The sequence below is a fragment of the Pieris napi genome, chromosome 16 (genome assembly GCF_905475465.1).
Source record: "Pieris napi chromosome 16, ilPieNapi1.2, whole genome shotgun sequence".
Lineage (NCBI taxonomy): Eukaryota > Metazoa > Arthropoda > Insecta > Lepidoptera > Pieridae > Pieris > Pieris napi.
The window spans coordinates 9,228,987-9,255,084 of NC_062249.1; the positions used below are offsets into that span (position 1 = coordinate 9,228,987).

At 32.8% G+C, this 26,098-nt stretch overlaps 3 protein-coding genes across 3 annotated transcripts; 1 reads left to right on the plus strand and 2 right to left on the minus strand.

Annotated features, from left to right (window-relative positions):
• Positions 1–9,440: 9,440 nt before the first annotated feature.
• On the plus strand, positions 9,441–15,073 carry LOC125057472 (cuticle protein 3-like). Its single transcript, XM_047661196.1, has 4 exons — positions 9,441–9,523; positions 9,981–10,169; positions 13,151–13,349; positions 14,514–15,073. The coding sequence occupies exons 1-4, from the start codon at positions 9,515–9,517 to the stop codon at positions 14,612–14,614; spliced, it is 498 nt and encodes a 165-aa protein (XP_047517152.1). The 5' UTR covers positions 9,441–9,514; the 3' UTR covers positions 14,615–15,073.
• Positions 15,074–17,142: 2,069 nt separating this feature from the next.
• Positions 17,143–22,110, minus strand: LOC125057544 (pupal cuticle protein 27-like). The gene is made up of 4 exons (XM_047661310.1): positions 21,987–22,110; positions 21,359–21,563; positions 18,529–18,777; positions 17,143–17,321 (listed from the first exon to the last, which is right to left on the minus strand). The coding sequence occupies exons 1-4, from the start codon at positions 22,047–22,049 to the stop codon at positions 17,218–17,220; spliced, it is 621 nt and encodes a 206-aa protein (XP_047517266.1). The 5' UTR covers positions 22,050–22,110; the 3' UTR covers positions 17,143–17,217.
• A 2,128-nt stretch (positions 22,111–24,238) lies between these two features.
• Positions 24,239–25,756, minus strand: LOC125057292 (pro-resilin-like). The gene is made up of 3 exons (XM_047660904.1): positions 25,698–25,756; positions 25,212–25,536; positions 24,239–24,684 (listed from the first exon to the last, which is right to left on the minus strand). Exons 1-3 carry the CDS (start codon positions 25,704–25,706, stop codon positions 24,290–24,292), a joined length of 729 nt encoding a protein of 242 aa, XP_047516860.1. The 5' UTR covers positions 25,707–25,756; the 3' UTR covers positions 24,239–24,289.
• Positions 25,757–26,098: the final 342 nt, after the last annotated feature.

Sequence of the window (26,098 nt, forward strand, 5' to 3'; positions counted from 1 at the left end):
CGTAACAAGGATATGAAAGGGAAGGTGGTTGGTATATAAAACAGATGAATGAGTAGCGGCTTACAAGTAGTATATATGTCACCGTAAAATTGTAAACACCATTAGATTGTAATATATCTCGCGAGATTGTAAACTGTCGAAAGATTGTGAACCTCAACGAACTGCTTACAATTTAAGGTATTATTATTCGGTAGTTATATGAAATTGTTGGGAAGTAAAATTAATCTGTAATTTACCAAAGAATTTTGAATGATAACTAAGTTAGTGTAGTACAATCTACCGAATAATAATACGTTAAATTGTAAGCAGTACGCTGAGGTTCACAATCTTTCGACAGTTTATAATCTCGCGAGATAGGTTACAATCTAACGGTGTTTACAATTTTACGTTAACATATACAAGGCAACGGTGGACGGCGAAGTCGGCTTAAGTAGGCCTTGCCCTACTAGAGGAGGGATGAAAGTGGATAAAGCGAGACTGGTATGTCAGAGCCGTAGTAAGTAGAAATCCGTGGCCTCTGCCTACTCTATCGGAGAAAACGCATGTATATATAAATCTGTAAATGAAATCTTAGATATAAATATGTACCTACTCGTAACTTGACATGTTGCTAGAAGAATATTAATTACACACAAAGAAAAATCGATCGGCGCACAGACGATTCGAGGGATATTTTTTACACTTAATCCTATATTGTTATTAGACCAAGTGCTTAGAACCAAGTGGAATCCACGTTAAACGCAGAGTCAAGGACAATAGAATCGAGAGGAAATTATCCCACATTGCTTGCTGAGAATACACCCATTGAGTCATGAATTGCTATTTAAAGTTCAAATTCTAAAAAGACTAGACGCTGTTATGTTTATTTAAAATTTATAAAAGATGAGCACTACGCGTATACCTTTTCACTAACTTTAGTATAGTTTAGTTTCGTCAATACAAAAGCTTTGAACGGCTTGAACACGTCGTTTTTCATGCAATTTGTCTAGAAGAATTGTATTTGAACGATGCACGTATAGGTGAAAATCCATCTCATCAAAAATCAAAGAACGCTTTTTAACTTTTCCACATAAAAATCTGTCGTTTCTTAAAAGAGTGTGTGCGTACAAAGTACACAATATCTCACAAGTGAAACTTCTTCGGCAAACTAATATTTAAGTCTTGTTCATATTTATACAAATTTAAAACTTTAGATTTCCGAAACTTAGAGGGAGGGAAAAAGGAAGATATGATAGGAAATTAATTGTCATTAAAATATTTAAAGTGTCCAAAATAATTATAAATCTAATTTTTTAAATTTATTTCTTCGATATTGATTTAATTTATCGCATTTTAATTTATAATTCATTATTTGAGATTTCAATAAATTATTCTGCATAAACTATAATAACTATAATTTCATCAATTCTCTTAACGAAATTTTAATGTTAAAATAGAATTTCTATGGAGTAAGTAATATAGAGTAGAGTATAGAATAGAGCAAGGTATGTTCTCGTTTCATGAGCTTCAAAAAGCACAATATACGAAGCAAACATTTTTTTATATAAAATATGCCAAAGCACTTTGATAATATAGAGATTTAACTTAATGATAGGTATTATGTCAAGGAGAGTATGAAAAAAGCTATATTGTATGATGAATTGAGAATGAGGACATTAGTTATGCTATTAATACGTTAATACATACATAATGTCAAAGATATTATACCTTAAGGCAAGGATAGAGTGTAGCTGATTTAACTGTTTGGGTTATAATTAACCACCACTGTGTGGAACCAGCTGCCTACTGAAGTATTTCCGAACTAATTAGACTTAGTCCTTCAAGAAAAGAGCGAAACAATTCTTAATATGTACCTTATTCCTTTTTTTCTTTCCATTATATTTTTTTTATTTTTATTTTTTGTTTTTCGTTAGTAATAAATTATATGTATATGTCTATGTCTTGAAAGGCGGGCAACGCACTTGCGAGCCTTCTAATGTGAGTGTCCATTTGCCTCCTATTACATAAACAAAAATAACTAAAGATTGCGAAGCACTAGTAAAAGGTGTTTCATCCTTCAGAGCGTACCAACTGTTAAAGGGCCGGCAACGCACTCGCAAGCATTCTGGCATTGAGTGTTCATGTCATGTATCATATACATCAGGTGAGCCTCCTTTTGCCCCAAAAAGACTCAACGTAACGGAATATTGTTTAGGTTTTTTACTAATTTGAGCTATACGGAAATCATGTCATAAATTATTTTTCATTCTAAAAACTCATATTTTTATAAAATCTTATAATTAGTAGGAAAATGTAATAACGGATAAAGGTCTACAGTCAAGGTCTTTTACTGTCGTCCATCTTTATGTATCCGGGAGTTATGTATAGGGAACTTTAAATACCTAAGTGATTATCATAACTTAGAACATCTGAGATATTTGTTCATATATTGACAACTGTAGTAATTATAGAGCCTCTGTGTATTTTATTCCGTTTATCATTTGTTTACTTAATAAATACCAAGTTGCCTGTAGATATTGGAGAAATATTTCGAATTCGTATGATATGTTTCTAGTAGAACGGGTAGAAAGTTAACCCGAGTAAGGTTCACGATCTACCCGTCTCTGAAGTGATATCGTCTACCCATTTTCTTGGCTGCTTGTCAAACTGATATCTGCCTTGCGATTCTGTAACTCACTTTTCGAACTCACACAGCGGTTTACGCAGGAGATAAAGAGGGAGCTTGTAGTTTATTGTTTATCAGAATGCCAAATCGTAAAATGACTGCTGTACTACTGATTTGAGCGCGCCCGCCGCGGCCGCTGGGAAAACCGCTGTGTGAGTTCGAAAAGTGAGTTACAGAATCGCAAGGCTGATCATATGGTCCTTTCATGTGAATTCACGGCTATACTTAGAAGCTTGCATAAAGTAGAAAATAAGTCTCTTTTCGACTTCATTAGATGGCTTACAGCCATTAATCAAAATAACGTTTGTATTAATTGGTTATATTAAAAAAAATATATAGTTTTAGTTATGTATTGTATAACCTACTGGCAAACCTAGAATTGGCTCCATTACTTAATCAGGCTCACGTTCTACCCGGTTCTGTAGTTGTCATCTTCATCAAAATCCCAACGAGTTAAGTCCTTAAAAGTTACACAAGAAATATTTTTTATTAAACTCGACGAAGTAATTCTGTTGTTTAACAATAATTGCAGGTATTAATGATCTATATTTTTAAAATAAGGTGTTTTTAAACATGCCTTGAAGCAAATCATGTCAAAAGTATAAATAAAGAATAGTGTAGAAATACATAGTACAAAGTTTGAAATGACAATTATTTCGAGAATCCTGTCGTGAGAAATGTTTATAGGCTCGGTATTTATTTAAACTAGCTATTTAGCGTTTTAAACAAATAGTAACTTAAGGTGAGAATATAATCATATCGTAATTTAACCTTCACCCCATAACAATGCAGAGATCATGTTCACGACTGCAATGCTGCATTATTATAAAGGTTGTCCGAATGTTTTAGAAAAATATCGCATGCGCCTGGAGCGGTATTACTCTACAAAGCTAAGTGGATAGGCCCGCAAAATCCAAACCTGACATCGTACATTCTGAGTTCTGTGACGATTTCTGTGGACGAAATAATATGGTAATGGATAATACGATATTCTTTCGCCCTAGCATGTCTTACACCTGGCATGAATCACACCATAAAACTGGTACCTTAAATCCGATGTTACAGCACAATAAGGTTAAACTTCTCCTATAGAGAACTATCAATAACAAGAAACAAAATACATATCAGAAATATCATTTATTTATTTCCCAGATAATTATTTTATCTTTACAGTTATTACTAATACGATAGAAAAACTCAATACCATCAACGATAATTCTATAATGAAAATACATTTAAAAGAAATGTATTATGTATATACCTAGATCTTATAACTAGTAAATATAACAAGCAGCTCTGACCTCAGCCAGAGAACAAACAATAAACTACCTCGATAGAAATCTTATTTATAACATAAATTGTATAAAAAAATTCATAAAATATATTCCCTTAAAATCCCGTTAGTTATGTATTTAACTTTTAAACATCTTGGAGCAGTGTCGGCTTTCAGGATGCGACTCTCATCCCAGGGGTCATAGGTTCGATCCGCAACTGTACACCCGCATTTAACACTCGCTCGTACGGTGAAGGAAAACGGCTTGCCTTAGACCTAAAAAGTCGTGTGTGTCAGGCACAAAAGTCTGATCACCTACTTCCCTATCAGAAACAATTATCACGAAACAGAAACAAAATCTGAGGCCCAGACCTAAAAGGTTGTTTCGCCACTGGATTTTCTTTGGACTTGGATACTTATTTGGTTTAGAATGTAGCCTTATTGTAAAAAAGTGTGTCAGACATTGAAATATATATATATGATATAAGAAACAAATAATAAATAATAATGTTTTAAATAAACATTTACGACAGGTATTACTTTCAAAGACGCAAGACGCATTGCGAAGTGAAAGTTATCTAAAATAGCCTAAAGTTAAGATTTCGTCTAAGCTGTTTCAATCTGGCATTTCCTCAATGCATTGTTATGGCAAACAGATGCTTCAAGAGTTGAAACATATTATATAACTCATTAAATATCATTTGTTAAATTTATTTGGCAACGGCCTATTATAATTTAATTAGTTTGACTTGTATGGGCTATTGTTGGAATTTATTATTTGAATATAAGGATCTATTACTTCCAAGCACGTGTTATATTATGTTTATGTTTTTCAAAAGAGTTATCTCTAAAAGTTTTATTTAAAACTTGTAAAAACTAACCGCACAGTCCATGATTCAACGAAATCGAATCGGTAGTTTTGTTATAGGCAAATAATGTTGATAGGTATTACAAGTCGGTTTATTTATTCATTTAGTATTCAAAAATTTGAAATATTAAATAAGATGCAAAATTTAATAGAAATAAAAACATTTACTTAGTAAACAAACCTAAATAATGTACCTTATTATGACGAAATGTTCAAAGTTCAAAAAAAAATATTATAAATCTGAAAATTTATTTTTTAAATAGTTCTAATTTGGTTTTAATTTATCTATATATCTGAGTATTTGTACCAGTGTTATATTAAAAAAATAAAGAACGTTAACAGTGAAAGATTAAATTCCCACGGGCGTAAAGTGATAGGTTTAATTATGTAGGTCGGTCAAGAATGCGCCCTGTTCTTGTGATTTACGTATGGAAGAATATAATATGCTAAATAGTGGCACAGTTGCAGCGTAGCGTTTAAAATCTTGTGTAAATCGTCTGATATTCTCAAATTTTTTAAATATAGTTCATATATTTTAAATATGCTTTGTTTTTTGTACGACGTTGAACCAAACTTAAGCTTTATAGGCTATAGCAGCGTCATAGCAACGTCATAGTCATGGCATTAAAAAAATCGAACAGATTATCGCCCTGGTTTGAGAAGTATGGCCAGGAACCTCAGTATTTATCCTTGCCTTTACCATTACCTTTTAATAACATGGTTCCAAAGTATTTTTCAACGTTACATGGGGAATAAGGTGGCTATAGAACTTCGAACATAGTGCTAATCGCTCATGAACACGCAGGGAAACTTAAACATATACATTACGCAACCCTTTAATAATGTTATAAAACCAGAAAACCATACGCTCTTTATGTCTGATATTTTTCTAAATATAACATACCGGTTATATTGACCAAAAGCAAAAGTCCCAGTTGAAGTCTATTGTATTAGGTACTTAATAACAACGTCATCGGATGTTACGACTATCGGTTTTTACGACCAAATATGAGTAAGTCCCTTCGGTGTCGTTATAACAAGATTTTAACTGTAATTTGAAAGACATTTTCTATCACGATTTTTTTAAACTTCACGGCATTACAAAAGCCGCCAAACTAGAAACAGGGACCGCCTCAGGTGTTAGATATTTACGTGGGTCATACGAAACCATTTCGCAATTTGACCCTTGACCTCACAGTGGTTATCGTAATACAATAGATGTATTTATTTACGATCTAATTTAACGAGATTCAAACCTTTTGAGGCGGATTAAATATCTGATGACAGACTTTACCTAATCTTACCGGTTTTACAAGGTTTTATGGTTAAACTATTGATTGGCTTTGATTTAATATCATTGAATTAATTTTTAATTAGTATGCTAATATATGAAAAGCTCCTTCGAGTTTTGAAGTTTTTATGTTTTATTGTTCAATATGATTTATTTTTATATTAACGTTGTTATATTAAACATGATGTTAGATGGATCCACTGGCCCTGTACACCTTTGGCATCTTATTCAATGGTTATTCTTCTCTATAAAAAAAAGGGTGCGTGTACTTACGTACGCGCGTAAGAAGTTATACTTCTTTGGCATAATTAGAAATAGTTTTTGATTGCATGCAAATAATTAATTACAATTAAATAATCAAAGACTGGAAAAGGTGTCATTATAGTCAATAAAGTTCAGATTACATTTGAAAAATTAAATAAATAAATATTTATTATTATTCTCTTACATTAATTGTAACATAAATTCTATTATTATTGGAATGTTGTTTTTAAATTATGTCCAATGCCGTAGCATCTTCCGTGGGCAACTTCATTCTGTTAATTTTGTGTCACGGTGCGCGCGCATCGTAAAATTTCACTCTCATCAGTTTTTCATAACGCGCCTAAAGAAGTATAACTTCAAAAATATTTTTGTCCTCGTATTATCGTATGGTATGCCCGTTTCCTCACGATGTATTCCATACACGTGCTGATACCTCACGAAAGAATATCCAATGCTACACAGCGGGATTCTAACGCATCTCTCAAGGCTGAGAATCGTCTACTAATCCAGTTGGCTGGAAAATATCAAATGTTAAACAATGTAGAAAACCAATCCGGTTGCATATATCACAAATATAATGTTTTAGTACATATTAAAAGTAATTAAAAATTGATGAATACAAAATTAAAACTAATTTCAAAGGTTTGGTCCCTGTGGCATTTCCTCGATGCATACTTATTTTATTTATATTATTATGTAGAATATTGGAAATACTGTAAATTTATGTGTTGAATAAATATAAATAGTCATACTTTAGTAGTATTAACAGTACAGCTGATTGCTGGATTACAGTAAGCTAACACTTAGCCGCGATGCATTGAAGAGAGTGGTAAAATAAGATTCTATTTAATTTAAACAAAGTAAGTTTAAGTATATACACGGGTCATGGTGCAGCTTTTCTGTATTTTAAAGAAATCTAAAGTATGTTAGCAAGCTAGAAGACCGTTTGAGCTGAGAGCATCTTCTACCGCATTTACCATGGAGTGTGTTCAGAGGAGTTGTTCGGCATAAATCTGCAGCTGAGTTAACATTGTACGTCGATGTAGAATACAAAATTCCACCCGCATCACGTCATTTTTAACGCAGTTTTTGCCGCGCACCCCCACTATGTGGAAACTCAATTCGACTTAGATTTAGACAAGAAAATAGCGTACTAATTCATAAAAGGCCAGCGACGCACTTGCGAGGCCTCTGGCAATGTAAGTGTCCATGGGCGGCGCTATCACTTAACTTCAGCTGAGTTTCCTGCCCGTTTGGCCCCCGTTATATTTAAAGAAAAGGAGTGTGATACAGCCTTCATAAAAGTGCCACCAAAATTCTAATTTGGATAAGCAATGAAACAAAATAACGATAGCGTTTTTTTAATGTATCGATATTCTAATTATTGTACTCTTTTACTAAATTTAGTAAACAGCAAACCTGAACTCGAACCCTGGCTTTGTACCAATTGACTATTCATTCTATGTGCTCATGCCTTAGACCCAAAAAGTCGACTGCGTCTGTCAGGACGATCACCTAATTGGCTAATTAATAAGAGCAAGCGTAGAAGAACCACTGGTATATTTTCTTTTAATAAAACGCTTTATTGATATCATATCATATTTAAAAATACAATAATTTTATCTATAACATACAAGAATCCCGGAATTTTAATCACTATCATATTAATAAATCTATCGTAGTCTATAATCACTATGGTCTAGGTGAATGGAAAAGCTGACATTGAACTTTTGTTTCAACAGATGATACGATGACATCCACCTGCCCTTTCTAGAATTATTAATTTAATATGACTTGGTTAGATACCAATGTAGTCTGTAACAGCATAAAACCTTCTTTCTAATCCTTGTTGTAATATATTTATATTTAGAACGTTCTAATGAAAATATCTTAGCGAATTAGTTTTTTTTAAATCAACTAAAATTAGGGCGATTGGCATTGACCTTTATCAATTCCAACCAGCCAAGCATGATTATTACTTAAACTATTTGATTGAGATTCGAATTAAACTAATTATTAATAACGAACAAGTATCGCAATATAGCGAGGAAACGCTGCCAGCGTTAAAGGTACACTGCCACAGGGACCAAACTTTTTACATTTGTTTTAATTTTCTTTTTAATATTTTTTAATGATTACTTTGTAGGTTAAGAAAATTGTAAATACAAATTTTAATTAAATAAATTTTAATACAATTTAAAAATGAACATTGTGAATTGAATTTACTAAAAGCTATGGAGCAAGTTAGTGAGGAACCTTTCGCGATCATTGATATTTAAGGGTATGCCGCATACGCATTTTTATGAACGCGGAACAATCATTATTTCTCCGGTAATAGAACCAAGAATCTTATGTGGGAATTTATAGGCAACATGTGCTAGCCACTATTCCATAGATCTTTTATAACCTTTCACAATAAGGTAGAAAAATGATACCATAGAAGAAATTGGTAAAAGAAACAGTTTTACGAAATCAATACATTTACACTAAAACAGATGGAAATTAAATTTAAAATTTACTATGAATAATAGTTTATTGCATTGATACCTAATATATATGTCTATTTGTATGTCACTTTATAGGGCTGTATGGATTCCAGTACATTTATTTATTTTAAAAAGGCACTAACGACACGACATACAAAAAACGCAATACACGCATGTGCATCAATGACAATTGTACAAAGCTATTAAAGGGAAATATTACAATATTAAAATAGAAAAGAAACAATACAATCAAAATAAACGACAATAAACTAGATTACAAAATACAAATATTAAATTAAATTTGCAATTTAAATATATTTCTTCTTTGCAATTTTAATTGGTGACGGAACACTGCAACAATTTATTATAAAGTGTTACTTAATCCCGTTAATATATTAAAAAGTATATCTGGTATGACATTTACCAATATCGCTTCTAAAACTTCTAGCCTTTGACACGTAGGTGCCATCTTCAAGGTTACAATTTCTTAGTATAAGCCCACATAAAAAAAACTTACGCAAAACTGTCTAAAGTTCAGTTATTTATTGAGAAAAGCTGTTTCATTATAATCTAGTATAAATTTTGTAACGAATCGTATGTATAAATATGAGAGGAGGCGAAACAAGTCATCATTCGTGTCTCAACTTCGACCTAGCTCAGATTCAACATGCAAGTTGTGAGTAGCCAATCGACTTTTATTAGTTTTTCATTATCATCAATTCTTATACATTTTTTTCGTTATTAAGTGCATTTTTGAGATTATTGGATAAAGATTACTGCTATATGGGATAATAACATATGTAATCTTTTGATAATTAAAATCTCTTTCAGACCTGCTCAGTTTGTATTTAAATTTTGCTGAAAATGATTCAGTCATATGAATTATTTGGATTTGTATAGTCTATTAATCATACTCATTTTTGGTAATTATTATGTAAAAATAAATATTTGCAAATACAAATTCAGTATCATTGTTATCAAAAATGCCAAATTATATAAAAATCCACATATCACTACTACTATCCGTAGTAACAAAATGCTACGGACCAAAGAACCAAATATTTGGTACTTATTTAAAGCTAATGTGTCAAATGTTCTCTGTTTTCTTGATAAACATAAAAAATCTTTTCCAGCTCATCATCGCCTCGTTCGTCGGCTTCGCCGCTGCAGCTCTCCTGCCAGGCTATGACTCAAACCGCCCACAAGCCAACTTAGAGAAGAATGCGCGAATCATCGCTCTAGACTCTGATGTCAAAGAGGATTCCTACAGATGGAACTATGAAACCGAAAACGGCATTAAAGCTGAAGAGCAGGGTCGTGAGGTATGTGTTATATATAGCGTACGTTAGTACACGTACGTACTAGCGTATACGTGTACGCTAGTACGATTTTAAAGACTTAAAAATCTAAATCTTAATTAATATTTTGCTAATAGTCAGTCAAAACCGTTTACGACGACATCGTTTAGAACAACATACCGGTAATATTGACCAAAATCAAACGGTCCCGGTTCTTAATAACAACGTCATCGGCTCTTACGACTATCGGTTTTTACGGCCAAATATGAGGAGTGCCTTCGATGTCGTTAAAATCGATTATAACTGTATACTTATTGTAAAAAAATATTGGTATTCTTCTTGGTGGTCTCTATATATTATTAGTTAGTTAGGACCTTAAATTGGCGCCACTTTTTACCACCCTAAAGAAGCATTCATGGGGAAAACGTAGACAAATATTTTAGATTAATGTCACAGTACAAAACGATATAATATACCTAGTGACAACATGTATATGTATTTATAATGAAAACATCGTACAATTAAAAGGTACGATATAAGCTCTAGGCTAACCGAGGATAAATTATATGATTTAAATAATGTATTTATCAAAACACTTCAATAGTACGAAAGCACCAATTTACGACACTTATTAGCTTTGTTCATATTTGAGCTCTATACAAGAGAAATAAATTAGAAGATTTGCGACAATCAAACTCAAAAAATATGAGACACAATTCATAATGTAAACGTGAATAATATTAGTATTACCTATTAATACATTTGCCAAATGTAAAATCACTATAATACTTGTAAATTTGGCATTTATAGGTAAATAATGCAATTACCGCTTCGAAGTTAGAAATAACTTTTCATGAAAATAAAGTTGTTACAAACCTAAAAAAGTTCAAGGAAAATATATTGAAAATCAGTTGATTCAAATTTGAAAAAAATATTTACTTTAAATACTTAATTCCTCAGTAATAGTCGAATATATACGTATCGCGTTCAATTTAAGTAAAAGCGCGATCCGAGCATTAAAGAGGCGTCCAACAATTTATCATAAGCCTATAAATCGTTTATCGAACGCTTGACTTAGAACGCTTCAGACCTAGACTCCCCAAGGCCATTTCCTATAATTCATAGGCAATCTCTGAAGTTGACCACATTGCGACCTATACAAAATGTCGATTTACACAACCTTAGCATTTTGTGATGTATTGTAACACAAGGGACGCATATTAAACATAATTTATTTTAAATTATGCCTAGTTGTGTCGTCATTATTCTATATGTCAATGTGATTAATTATTTTCGAAGGTTAATAGTGTTTGTTGTACTAGGTTAGGATTTTGGGTCAGAGCGTTGACCAAGTGTTATATATAGCATAATATATATATTGCTTACATTTGAAAGCCTACAAATGCGGACCAAACGAAACCACACGAATACGTTTTTCATGAAACTTTACGGATTTAATCGTGAACCTAGAACCGAGCTACTAATTTATTATCCGTCTAAATGTAATTAAAAAATAAATGCAATTAATAAAATTATCAGTTGAAAGGCCTCAGATAAAAAGCATTTGACCTAGTCTCAGTATTGTCTGTAATCTAAGTATCAAGTTGGTAAATTCTCGCAATAAATCATAATAGGTTTTTGTTTCAAGGATATTAAGGCGTCGTTTAAGATTGTGCACACCTTTTTATAGCGCGTGCGATTTTTTGCATAGCATAGCAAAAGTAGTATGACAGTTAAAACAGATCATGTTTTTATTAGATTTCATTCTACGGACTAGACTAGTTAACATTAAATCTGATGATGAACTTTGCCACCCATGGATTTTTGGATTTTGTCGTTTCACTTTAAATAAAAGCGAAGTGTCATCAGCAAACAGTACTATCTAGTGAAGCTCCTTTACAAGAAGTGGTAGGTCATTTATATAGACGAGGAATAAGAAGGGATCAAGTATGGAGCCTTGCGGTACTCCCATAGTAACAGAGGATCCCTGTGATATAGCTCCATTTACATTTACCTTTTGAATTCTATCGCTCAGGTATGATTCCATAAGATTTAGCGCTTTTTCGCCAATGCCATAGTGTTGAAGTTTTTTGACTAGGATTTCGTGATGGACACAGTCAAAAGCCTTTGATAAGTCGCAAAAAACTCCAATGGCATCATGAGAATTTTGCCAAGCATTTAAAATCTCGGAAATTAATTGAATGCCAGCATCTGCTGACTTGCCAGTCAGCAGATGCCGGCATTCAATCTGGTAAGAAACATTTTAGAAGTTTAGATTTCTGAGACTAGCTCTCTTATATGCCTGACTGAATGCGAATTTGACAAAAATACAGGTTATTTATAAGGAAACGTACTCTCAATTAGGTAAATAATGTTATTGGAAATTGAATATTATTTTGTGAGAAGAATTTACTTAGCTGTTTCTCTGTATCGCTGGAGTTGGTGTGTTGGTGGTTATGAACAGTTTAAAAAAAAACGTGACCAGAATAAAAATAGCTATTGGTCAATTAAACTAATTGTGTGTTGCGAAGTTAACTTGTTACCATTATAGCTTTATATTTGTACTGGAAATCAATCCTTTTGATGAAAACACACAGCTTTGTAATCGTGGGAACAATGGGATCTTTACAAGATTCTTTATATGTTCATTTGACTAGGTTATTCCAGCAACTTTGCATATTATAAAACATTTTAATTTATATTGAAAAAACGTTATAGTTTAATTTCGGACTAAATGCTCAAGCTAACAAATAACAATCATTACAAAATCTTCCATTTTAAAGAGTCAAAATTTTCTAGGAATTGCATTTTCGACTTTTACATCTATAATGTTGATTAATAGAGGTCACAGACAGTAATTATTTTATTCTACCGTAAAAATCTATCAACAATATTTTTTTCTATTCACTTGACTTGACCAAATATACTCGTATATTAGTGATGTTATTCCTTAACGAGAGTTCGATAAAATACAAACATTTTCATAAATTATTCGAATTTTTCAGGCTGACGGTATCGAAGCTCAAGGTGCCTTCCAATACACCGGGGATGATGGCCAGGTCTACTCTGTGAACTACGTTGCCAATCAAGGTGGTTTCCAACCCCAGGGCGCCCACTTCCCTACCCCACCCCCAACTCCTGAAGCCATCCTTAAGGCTTTGGAACAGAACGCTCGTGACGAGGCTGCTGGTATCATCGATGACGGTAAGACATAACTGTTGCTATAGTCAATCTAAGAAGTCAAAATAATAGGCCGTAACATATTGGAGAAGGGTAATTTTTACAACTTGATTAGCGGCCTGTACTTTTGCACAACTGGACATTTAATTTTTAGATAAAAAAAAATATATTTTTCTAATGGGTTTTTGAGTGTATTATTATATTTAAATAATTCAAATTTTTCCTCTTAATAACATATTAATGATTCATATACTAATATATAAAGGATTATAACTTTAATATGTATGAGTTTCTGCAGAATAATTACGATATAATGTCACCTTCAGAATGATTTAATTTGCTTTAGTAATATCTGTTTAAACTGTAACGTCTAGTTGCTATTTATGAACCCTTTGCCAATACTATATCGTTAATCAATTTAGTCACAATTTATATGTGTAAAATACATATAACTCTTCAGAACACTTCGCAACACTACTCTTTTGTAAGATTATTGAACATATTAAAATCTACGAACAGAAGATTTTAGACTGTAATTAAATAGAATAAGGTTCGTTTTAGTTTGTGTCTACGATGTGACGGTTTATGAATTATTTGGATTTAAAGTTCACGTGAAATAGCTGATGTTTCGTAATTTTGATAGCGCGACACAGAGTCACACGTTTCAAGAATTTAATTTTATCATCAAGTAAAATTTCATAGATAATTTCGTCGATGTAGTCTCCGATAGGCCCTCTATCTATACTCTCTCTGTATAGTACGATTTTTGGTATTATTGTTTTGGATTGATTTAAATATCCACCTTAAAAATTACTATTTGCCTCTAAATCTCACACTAATGCATACATTTGTCGTATATCAAATAACGTAGTTTTAAGAAAGCTAAAATATCATATGATATCCTTTTACGACTCATTGGTGTAGTGGTTATTACCCCTGACTGCGAATCCATGGGTCCCGGGTTCGATCCCCGGCTGAGACGAACATCGATGTGATGAGCATTTGGTGTTGTGCTTAGGTCTTGGGTGTTTAAATATGTATTTATATGTATATCTATCTATAATATGTAGGTATATCCGTTGCCTAGTACCCATAACACAAGCTTCACCAGCTTAGCATGGGACTCGCTCAATTGGTGTGAATTGTCTTTAAAAAAAAAAAAACTATAATCAATACTGTTTGTCACAGGTCAATACAACGCTGCTAAATATAGTGGAGCCCCAGCTTCTCCCGCCTACCAACAGAACTACGCTCGCGCCCAGGCTTCCGCTGGATTCAAACGTTTCTAAACTAGTTAAGCTAAAAACCTATACATTAGATACTATGTGGTATTACTTTTATACATTTCAATATTCTATGTCTTTAACTGTCAAATGATCTTGACAACTGTCAAGCTGTCAACTTTCACTCGATTTTGACAGCTGACATTTATTTGAATTAAGAAATTTTTAATTGTAGGGTTCTGTGGTACTTTTGTAGTTATCTGTTTATAATCCACTTGATCTCTCAATCCTCTTCTCAACTGAATACTCTTCTCTCATGATAACCCAGATATTTCCACTTTTTATCTTACTTCACAAATTAACAAGGATCACACATATTATCTAAATGTAAAAGAGGCTTCCGAATCGTGATATTTCAATTATAATTAAAATGTGATAGAAAATACTCTTATACTCTATTGTAGTCATTGATCCAGTGATCGAAATAATATTTATTCTATGAATAAAATCAATTTCTTTTGTAAACCTATTTTTATTTTTAACCTCCTAAGTGAAACTACTATTAATGTAGAGATAACTCCAGTGTGTTACATTGACATAACTTTTTCAATAATATTTGATTTTCGAAATAGCCAAATTAAACTAATCTTTCCTAAGTTAGTTGTAACAGAAATACTAAAGTGAAATAACTATTAAAATAATGTATTAAAGCATCTTTGAGCTACCAGAGATATAACCGAAAAGAGACAAGAAAATTAATTTCTCTGTAACATTGTTGCTCAAACTTTTATCAGGCGCAAAAATTATGTACCTTCTTCCAGATTCTAGCAGCACGTAGCTAAGTACACAAAATAATATCCCGTAACTAATTTGTACTGGAGACATTTTAAACAGAACTGGAAAAAAATGGCATAATTTTGCGCCTGATATAAATTATGAGCCAAAACCTTAAATCACTAAATACTGACTAATTTCGTAAACTTAAATCCGCATTTTACCTTTACTATGTTATTTTTATAAGTAAGGTTACAATGACAATTTTATATCCCGACAATACTTTCTCTGATTGGTATTCGTTCCTTTACGATTTTTCTAAAAACTTTATTTAAAAATACAAGAATTGTTATCGACGTTAGAACGTCATAACATAGATGGCACTGTACAAAACTACCATCATACAATTTACTTTCGAAACGTTGAAAAATGAATCCTTTGTTATCAAAAAGTATTTGCGATAATTGTGCAGAAAGCTAAAGAAACTTCTTAATTTTTGACAGACTCAATTAATCCGCACTAAATACTTCTATACTTATTCAATTTGCCATTTTACAAAACTAGATTTTTATATAACTCCAGACATAGAACAGCAAGTATGGAATAGAATATATTTTTATTGTGGTGGTTGTACAAAATAACAATTATGCTTGTATGCTCCTATATTTCTCTCCTATATCGCTCCTATATACTTAGTAAAATTATAATCCTCTGTCCACGCTGCATTATTTTTTTTTAAACTAAGGGAAGGCCCGTAGACAAACCCAACGCACAATATTATTAAAGTTATCTATAAAAGTTTGAACCCAATTTTTAACGAATTAGCAAAAAGTTTATGCCTCAATTTCACATCAATCACTGAAACCTCCTTAAAGGTTTTCTTTGTCCTAAGTACTAAATTTTCTTATATTTTCATGTAGGTACATAAAAAAACACTGAACTTTAGTATCAAGTTTGAATGTTTTTATCTTATTAGTACATTAACATGATACGTATTATGATTCGTAACTAAGTCAAGGCTAAGTTTTGATTGCTGGCGTCTAATGATATCGCATTACGTGTTTTTACCTCTAATAGATGATTACGACATCAATAGTGTTTTTGTCTTTAAAAATTTGGAGAGTGTTCAGAGGAGTTGTTCGGATTAATACCTGCAACTGAGTTTCATCATCGGACGTCGAGGCCGAATACGAAATTCCACCCGTATTATCTCGCCGTCCGTCGTTCGTTTTAAGGCAGTTTTTGCTGCGCACCACCTTTATGTTGGAACCAGCTGCCCACTGAAGTATTTCCGAACCAATTCGACTTAGGGTTCTATAAAAAGAGCGTACCAATTCTTAAAAGGCCACGCACTTGCGAGCCCTCTGGCTTAGTGAGCATGGGCGGCGGTATCCACCACACAAACCACCCGTTTGAGGTCCCCGTGACCTGCCCGTTTGCCCCCAAGTTGCTCCTGTTCTATAATTTTTTTTTGCGTGATATATATTCTACCGCTTGATGTGTCGCTTAATACGGACGAATTTGTTATTGTAAAGTAAAATTATTATCTTGATCGGTCGTACACTTGCGTCGTATCAACATTATTAGAACACACTCCACTTAAAGCCTCAGCTACTTAGTATCTGTAAGGCTAAATTATCCTCTAAGAATCTTGGTGTGCTTGAAACGATACTTCACTCCGGGTCGTCGCTTATACTTGTATAACTGTATAAAGTCCAAATTCGGCCCCAAATGGGGTACTGTTCTCACCTCTGGGCGGGAGCGTTGAAGTCACACGTTCAAGTTCAAATAATTGTAAGGGATATATAATACAAAGAAAATTTAACTTCAAGACATACATTTATTACCGAAAGTTATTACATTATTAACTTTTAGATTAGTATTAAATACCACTTCTAGTATGAGTAACCAGAGTTAGGTTTAAAATTGCCCTGTCTGTTTGCAGAACCAAATCCGCCTTGTTTTCCATATGAACCTGAGCTGTCAGCACGGTACTGTCCTGTAATTAGAAAAAGAAAATTAAATGCAATATTACATAACGTTAGCTATTTAATAGCTAGTTAGCTAGTTAGTAGTTAGCTAGTTAGTTAATTAGCTAGTTAATAATTCTGTATTTAATATGAAATTTTAAAGATCATAAAAAATTTTAAAGTATATTTTTAAAAATTAATATTAGAGACAACATATTTTATCTTATGTAAGATAAGTAAGTCTTTTTATAAACAAGAAAAGCTTACACAAATATAACTACATCTAATATATAAAATTCTCGTGTCGCGGTGTTTGTGGTTAAACTCCTCCGAAACGGCTTGACCGATTCTCATGAAATTTTGTGTACATATTGGGTATGACTGAGAATCGGACAACATCTATTTGTCATCCCCCTAAATGTTAAGGGTAGTCCACCACAAATTTTTTCTAAATTTTTAGATAAATTTTTAATTTTTAATTTTTTTATGATACAACATTAAAAAATACATACAACCCCCAATTTTCACCCCTCTACGATCAACCCCTATTTTTTATTAAAAAACGATATACATGGCAAAACGACGTTTGCCAGGTCAGCTATCTATCTATCTTATCTATATATATATATAATGAAAATGGTGTTCGTTTGAGGCTCTTTCACGCTTAAACCACTGATCGTATCGACATGAAACTACCACTATTCGACCAATTTTTCCTAGATGGTTTATGGCTATTTATTTTTTTAATTCCAACGTTCCTTCATTTTTTTATTTCTGTTTTACTTTTATGAAAATTTTTCCCGCTAATAAAAACAAAAGAGGCTTCCTAGAACCTCTAAACGTCAACATCTGTTAAAAACTCGATTTTCGAAAATTTTCAATTTTTTTTAGCGGGAAGTTAAAAAGAAGAATAATAAAAATATGAAAAAATAATAATAATGAAACATAAAATTTTATTTATTTCCAATTTTAATTTTAATTCGCCCCGCAAAGCGGGCGGGAATCGGCTAGTAATTTATAAATATGTAATGGACGAAAAATTGTTATAGTAATTTATAGTTAAATTAAATTGCGCCTGATATTTTCTGAATAGCAATTTCTTAAGGAGTATAAGAGTTGTAAGATTCATTGAATCTATTTTTAACTACCTGTGAAGCTAAGTATTTCGAGTTGTTTGGCACAGAAGACCGATCAAAATTTTTAGCGCCATTAGATTTTTATTGTCATAAAGCATACCATCATCAAAGATCCCAGCCGCCTCGTCTCTGGCATTCTGCTCCAACGCTAAGAGGATCTCCTGTGGAGTTGGGGGTGGCACTGGCAGGTGGGCACCCTGGGGCTGAAAGCCACCTTCGCCAGCAGTAAAGCTCACACTGTAGGTGTTACCATCATCACCCTTGTATGAGAAACTACCTTGACTTTGCGACATATCTCCAGCCTCTTCAGCTTGAATTCCATTAGAGGTTTCAAAGGAGTACCGAAAACCTAGAATTCATATAAATATTATACAGTAGAACCTCTATAAGTCGAACATCAAGGGAGACGCCAAAAAATTCGAGTTATGGAGTTTTCAACTTATGGAGGATTTCGACTTAGGCGGATTTTGATTCGACATAAAGAGTTTGAGGTTTATTCTTATAAATTTTGAGTTAGAGCACTCATGTTAACTGTTGTACTAATTGATGTGTATTGCAGTAGAACCAAACTACTTCTGACAGTATTTAAGTCGAAAACAAATGACTGGCTTAGCTAAATTTCAAAGGGAATCAAAATTGAACACCTGACACAAAGCAAGCAAACACGTGTTTCCATGAGTCATAAATTTATTATTGTATACTCCTAAAATGTTTTCTAAGAAACAATAGTGTACTCACATTGTCAGCAAGTTCTTAAAGTCGGTAACTTATTTTTGTTCGAACAATTGAAAAAAAGTGAAAAAATGTACCAAAATGGCTTGGAGAGACTCGGTGATTATTTCGATTAACAGAGGGTCAAGATTTCAAGTAATGGTTTTGGTGTTTTAAGGGAAGGGAACAAATCATTTTTTCGAGATTTGGAGGTTTTTGACTTATCGAGGTTCGATTTAACGAGGTTCTACTGTATAAATATCTACCTTATTTTGCAAGGAATTTAAACAAAAACATAATTATTTTAAAATTAAAACAATTCATGTAAAATCATTTATAAGATCGTTTGTATCCGTTGCTGGCCCAATTGTACCCTTTTAAGCGAAGAACTTTTTCATCTTTAATTAAATTAGCTGTAATAAAGAAAATATTTATATTTATCAGAGCAATCCTCCTTCTTAACGTTATTTTGTTTATAACGCTTCTATTTGTTTTAAGTTTTTATTTAGTTTTAGTTTAAATTTGCGTTTTTATATTTGCCTGTGTTTTTGCCGTGCCCGTCAGTATCTTTTATAATATTATAATTCAATTGATGTGTTTGTGTGTAAAATTTGTAACGTCATAATATTATCGTAAGCACTCATGTTTTAGAACTTAAATAAATAAATCTCTTTGTGTGAAATTCTGTTTACGCTGTGATGTAAGGGATGAGATGACAATACTGTAATTAAAATGATGTTATAAGACTTATTTAGTGCTCACATGAACTAAATAACGTAATAATACTATTGACTGTGAATAGTTTTGCAAAATGTCATATCGAGAATGAAAATATATGTGTGTTTTCAAGCACACAAATAGTTACGCTGGTTCCATAGGTCTTGTAATAATTATTCTAATATTTAATATTTAAAAAAAAACAGTCCATTATTTCTGAATTGTATTTAACAGTTAAACAAATCTACTTCCAAAGCAGAGACGAAATAAAAATAGGGAAGGTATGTGCAATCGAAAATCGATAAATGAATTCAACGATCAAACTGGCATTTCATTTTGTATCTGTATTTGTGGTTGTGCGTTGTTTTATTATTTAAAGTTAATGTTCATTATTCTTAAATTAAATTACAATACGTATAGAAAAGTGTGTGTAAAATAAAAATGTTATTTTTCTTCACGCTCAGGTTTGTTTTAACTTGAAATCAATTCAAAATAAATAGAATGTACAAGAGTTGTAGTTCGCAAGATGTCGCGAGGAAGAGTGTCGTCCTTAAAGCGAACAGACGATAAGGAGCGACTGTGTAATGTGTATTACGCTATATTGAAATAATTAAACAAATAATTTCATGAATTACTCTATAAATTGATGGTGGGAAGCTATTTTATTTTCTGTATGGGCTTAATAACGTTATGCTATAATTAATGGACTACTATTTTAAGCGATGTCGGAACCTTGTAAAGGTTTTTAGTGTAAATTTAATAACTATGGAGGCTTTTTCTCGATTACCGTCGTGATTCACGGTTAATTGCTTTCATCGATTAGTTATCTTCCTCAGTCGTGAGGAACGAATATATATAGAGTTCGGGTTCCTACCGGTGTTGTAATTTGAATAAATTAAAATATATTTAGTTAGGAAAACGTAAATTACGTCATATTAAAAACAATAAATAATAAGCCTAGCCTAATTATCCACAGTAGTTATTTCTAAAATACTATTCGATATACTAAAATTTCAATTCCGAGAGTATTCTACATTTTATATTCAAGAAAAATGAGTGGCGCTACAACCTCTTTAGGTTTTGGCCGCAGATTTCTGAATCTGTTTCATGATCATTTTTAAATCTAATAGGCAAGTAGGTGATCAGTCTCCAGTGCCTGACACAGTGACACACGCCTTTTTGGGTCTAAGACATGGCGATTTCCTCACGATGTTTTCCTTCACCGTTCGAGCAAATGTTAAATGCGCACAGAGAAAGAAAGTCCATTGGTGCACAGCCGTGAATCGAACCTACGACCTCTGAGAGTCGCACGCTAAAGCCACTAGGCTAACACTGCTCATTCTACATATATATTTCTATTTATTCTATCTCTATAACTTTTTGTTTAAATGTTTTATACAAAGGCAAAACGGTTTTTTTTTATGTTGAGTAATAGAAATGGACACAGTGGGCTCGCAAGCACGTTGCCAGAAATTTTAGTTTAACTTACTTTTACAACTTACCTTGTTCGCCTACATCTTGGTCGAGTTTCAAAATGGCTGCATTCCTATCAGCAGCTGCTTGTGGTCGATTATTGCCTTCAGACCCAGGTGATCCAGAGCCAAAAACCCCTGAACCGTGTCCTGGGGGCAAATAAGAGGCACCCTTTGATGGTGGAAATGGTGGCAGCTTAGCACAGAAACCAATGCTCACAACTGATAGTAGGATCTGAAAATATTAAAAAACTTTTAACCTTTGAAATTTACTAGGAGTTTTAAATTTAAGTTTTAAGTTTTAAAATATTTATAGAATTAAAAAAAGTATTACTATCCTGGCATGTACGGGAGTATTTGGATACGTATCAAAACAATAAGATCTCGAGTATGACTGCCCATTTATTATATAAAACATAGATTAAATATAATAATAAAATAGGTTACAAACACACTTATACACTACAAATATTATAATTATATAATTTAATAATATAATAATAATACTGACAAATTTAATATTAAAGTAGACGCACGCGAAGGTGCACCAAAATTTAATTGAATCTTTTTAAACCAAATCGTAATATTGGCTTCTCTTAAAAAATAAAAACAAAAATGTATTAAAATTTTCAATATTTACTTAATTTTATTTACTCACCAAGCTGAACATTTTAAATATATTTGTATTGTTTGTTAAAAGTAAACAAGTGCACTGTGACATACTTAAAAAAATCAGGCTTTTATATGCGCCAAAATAATAATAAAAATTATAAAATTACTATATTAAAACAATTGAAGATGTCCCTGAAAACATTTAACTTTCTGTAGGATCCGTACAATCTTTGACCTTATATACTATATTTGTATTTTTATTCTTATTGGACTGATATTTGTTGTTGTATAGAGCAGTGTTCTCTATAAAAAGTTATTGCTGTTCATATTACTATGATAAGTTACAGAGTACGGGTGAAAATTAAGGGATTATTATTTATTTTATGTTAACAATAAACAGCTGAAAATCAAGGAAACTAGAACGTCACATCTCGATGACGTGTAGCTAAGCCACCACAGACTTAGTATCTAAGGAAAATCGATGAAACATTCCGAAATCTGTTTGCCCCTAGAAAATCAAATCATATCAATTTTACTCTCCGCCACTCTATTTAATCACGAAGTTTTTTGCTTAAGGAATATACTACCTATACTCGACACTACTCTTGTATTGAAATGGCAAAAGAAATCTAATAGATATCATTTCGTTTATTTTTGACCGAATCTTAATAACCGAAGGATTCAACGTGTAAAAGTAATTTCTAGTTTTATTTAATTAATTACTTCATTGAATGTAATTAATACTCATTTTGAAGATGCCGAAACGTCAAATTATAACACCTTAAATAATTGAATAATGTTCCGTATTTAAGCTTCAACTTGACCGCGAAAACTTACGGGCAATTACTATTAATACACCAAATGGTTGTAAAAACTTTAAGCTTTGATAACTTAGGAATTTTAAACGCAAGACGATTTAACTGGAAACTCAATGCGAAAGGTAGGATGGTTGTTGCTGTACGGATACAGATAGAAAAAAGCAACAGTGCTATTTGATTTTAACTTAAAGTTAGCAATAGCAAATAACTAAAAATTTATTTAAGAATACAATTGAAAAAAGTCCATGTGGTTAGTATTACGTTTTTTTAGAACAGGCGACAAAACGACAGCGACGAAGCTCCCCATATGCTAAGTGATACCGCTGCCCATGGACACTCTCAATGTCAGAAGGCTCGCGAATGCGTTGCCGGAGGTTTGGGCCTCAGATTTTTGTTTCTATTTCATGATCATCCAATCCAATAGGTAAGTAGGTGATCAGCCTCCTTTGCCTGACAAACGCCGCGACTTTTTAGTAGCAAGCAAGCAACAGTAATATTGCTTTTTTAATTTTACATATTTTGAGGAATAGGGGCCTTTAAATATTGAACAGTAAATTGCCAGAGTTGTAATAATATGTTAATGTAATATAACATTTGTAGACATTGTATGGACTGCCTGCATCTCCGTACACATGTTCACTAAACACAGCGCGTATAAAAATCCTAAATCTTGTTTAAACCAGTTATTAAATGATGCGCATCTAAAACTAAATAGGCGTATTAAATTCACGCAAAAATTTGAATTCAACATTTATAAGTTATTTAAATTAAAGCAGTAAGCAACAGCTACTTTTGATATAACTTTTATACAGTACAGTTTTATTTGTCTCCTCTGAGATTCTGAGATTAGTAAATTGTTTTGGATAATTTTTAACTAAATTCTTAATTAGACAAAATATGTTAATTTAACGTGTTTTCTCGAACGTTCTAATGTTTTATATCTTATTAATCAATAAATAACATCCCTAAGCAAAGAAGCCAGATTGTTTTAAATCAAATATTTAATAAAATTATAATAATAAATATATATATATAATAATCTTAATATATATGAATTACGTGTCACGTTGTTTGTCCGCGATGGACTCCTAAACTACGGAACCGATATCAATCAAATTTGCACAATGTGTGTAGTTTGATCCAACTTAAAAGATAGGATAGCTTACATCTCAATTTATACCCGCAATATTATTTTATTACAAAATATTTGTTTATTATTCGATAGTCACAATTCTAACAGATGGCGCTGTGTTGAAAGTACCAACGTTTCACATAAGCTATAATTTAATGGCATAACCACCAAAAACGCATGGTGGTCTCCATGACTGGTGTTCTCCTACCGTTTCCCTTGAATAGTTTGCTACTATGTAATATAACAAAAAGCTTAGCCACAGCAACGCTTGGCCGGTCTGCTAGTATAATAATATTTCTAAATTAGAGAAATGGATTAAAAATATTTCGTGTAAAGAATACTACGTAATTTAAAATATTCAATCATTTATTTACATTGAAAGATACATTACATACATTTTTAGTATTGGTAACCAGTTTGTTCGTCAAATGGCTGTTGAGGGATCTCCTGTGTCTTCGGTGCCAAGTATTGGCGGCTGGCAGAGTCCTGGCCGAAGCGGGATGCAAAGCCGTTGGTGGATGGAGCTGATTGATGCTGGTTGTATTGGGAGTTGGCACCAAATTGGTTTTGGGAGCTAGATCCAAACTGATGGGACTGGGTGCCGATTGGCTGGCTCTGGTGGTTGGGTTGGGCACCGAATTGGGGCTGGCCGTATTGGTTGCTAGGTTGGGCAGCGAATTGGGGCTGGCCGTATTGGTTGCTAGGTTGGGGAGCGAATTGGGGCTGGCCATACTGAGTGCTTGGTTGGGCTCCGAATGACTGTTGACGTGCGAATCCACATGTTGAGCAGGCAGCTGTACAGGGATATAATTAATTAATTCACGATTAATTATGATATTGATTAACTTCAAAATTATCGATATTGAATCGTTGTTAACCGTAGAGTCCATAAAGTATAACTTGTTTCATGTAACATCTGTACTATGGATGATACATAAATTTATAGAGGACTAGCTGACCCGGCAAACGTTTGATTTGCCATGTTTATTATTATTTCTAGGTAAAATTTTTTTAGTTCAATAAAAAAAACTATCTACAATAATAAAAAATCGGGGTTGATCGTAGAGGGGTGAAAATTAGGGGTTGTGTGTATTTTTGTATGTTGTATCATAAACAAATAAAAACAAAAAGAAATTAAAATAAAAAACTGGGGTGGCCACCGTTTATCACTTAGGAGTTTGAAAGATAGATAGTAGCCGTTTCTCAGACTTACTAAATATACATACAAAAATTATAAAAATTGGTCGAGCCGTTTCGGAGGAGTATGGGAACGAAAATTTTATATATTACATAGCATATGAATAAAAATTAAAATCCTTACGTTTGATAGCAGATCCACCAAAGTTAGATCCAGATTGATGAGGAGGTAAGTATTGTTTCAAACCGTCGACAGCGCCGTTGTTGCTTGATCCAAATCCATTCAGAGATCCAGAGAAGCCACTGTCCACCCCAGCTCCAGAATTACCTCCTATAAATCCTCCTTGGGATCCTCGAGCACTAGCGCCAAAGTGGCCAGATCCGAATCCATTGGACCCGTGGGACCCAAAGCCTCCAGATACAGAGTTGGAGTCTGGTGGTAGGTAGGACCTTTCCAGATGTTCAAGACGGGCTGCTGAAGATACAGCGATGACAGCGGCAATCAAAAACTGAAATGCATAGATTGTTATAAATTGGAGCAGGTCTACTGCTGGCTGTTATAAAAAAGGGTTCGTAGTATAATTATAGAATAGGTATATTCGAACATATTGTAAATACTTAGTTATTAAATAATATAAAAGTCAAAATATTCAAAGCAAAATTTCGTTACCAATTTCATTTTGGGTTCTTGGAAGTGTAGTACCTATACAGAGGCTCACTCAAAACTGTGACTCTGTGAAGAATCTGACCTATTATATACCAAATGACCTGCTTCTAATCCTGATACATCTTGCGCGTGCTCTGACGTCATGCAATAACTCCAAGATATCACATACGTGGCCAAGTAATTAGCTACCATCGTTTTTTGGACCCGACCTCGTCAGTCAATTCAAGGGTACTCGGCTTAATTAATTTCAGCGCAATCCGCATTCGATTTCATTATGAAAGCTTTTGTTTGTTGCAGTTATGACGAGATCGTGATTTTATTATGTATTTGTGAATAGGAGACCATTAGTTGAAATTATGAATTCGCTGGTAGGATTTCGCAATGTCAGTTTTTGTATTGACGGA

Coding starts and splice junctions, on each gene's coding strand:
- LOC125057472 (XM_047661196.1), top strand. Junction 10,170..13,150: donor CTGAAGAGCAGGGTCGTGAG/GTATGTGTTATA, acceptor CGAATTTTTCAG/GCTGACGGTATCGAAGCTCA. Junction 13,350..14,513: donor TGCTGGTATCATCGATGACG/GTAAGACATAAC, acceptor TGTTTGTCACAG/GTCAATACAACGCTGCTAAA.
- LOC125057544 (XM_047661310.1), bottom strand. CDS start 22,049: ATGTCACAGTGCACTTGTTTACTTTTAACAAACAATACAAATATATTT. Junction 18,778..21,358: donor CCAAGATGTAGGCGAACAAG/GTAAGTTGTAAA, acceptor TATGAATTCTAG/GTTTTCGGTACTCCTTTGAA. Junction 17,322..18,528: donor GGCTGGGATCTTTGATGATG/GTATGCTTTATG, acceptor TTCTAATTACAG/GACAGTACCGTGCTGACAGC.
- LOC125057292 (XM_047660904.1), bottom strand. Junction 24,685..25,211: donor TGGTGGATCTGCTATCAAAC/GTAAGGATTTTA, acceptor ATCCCTGTACAG/CTGCCTGCTCAACATGTGGA.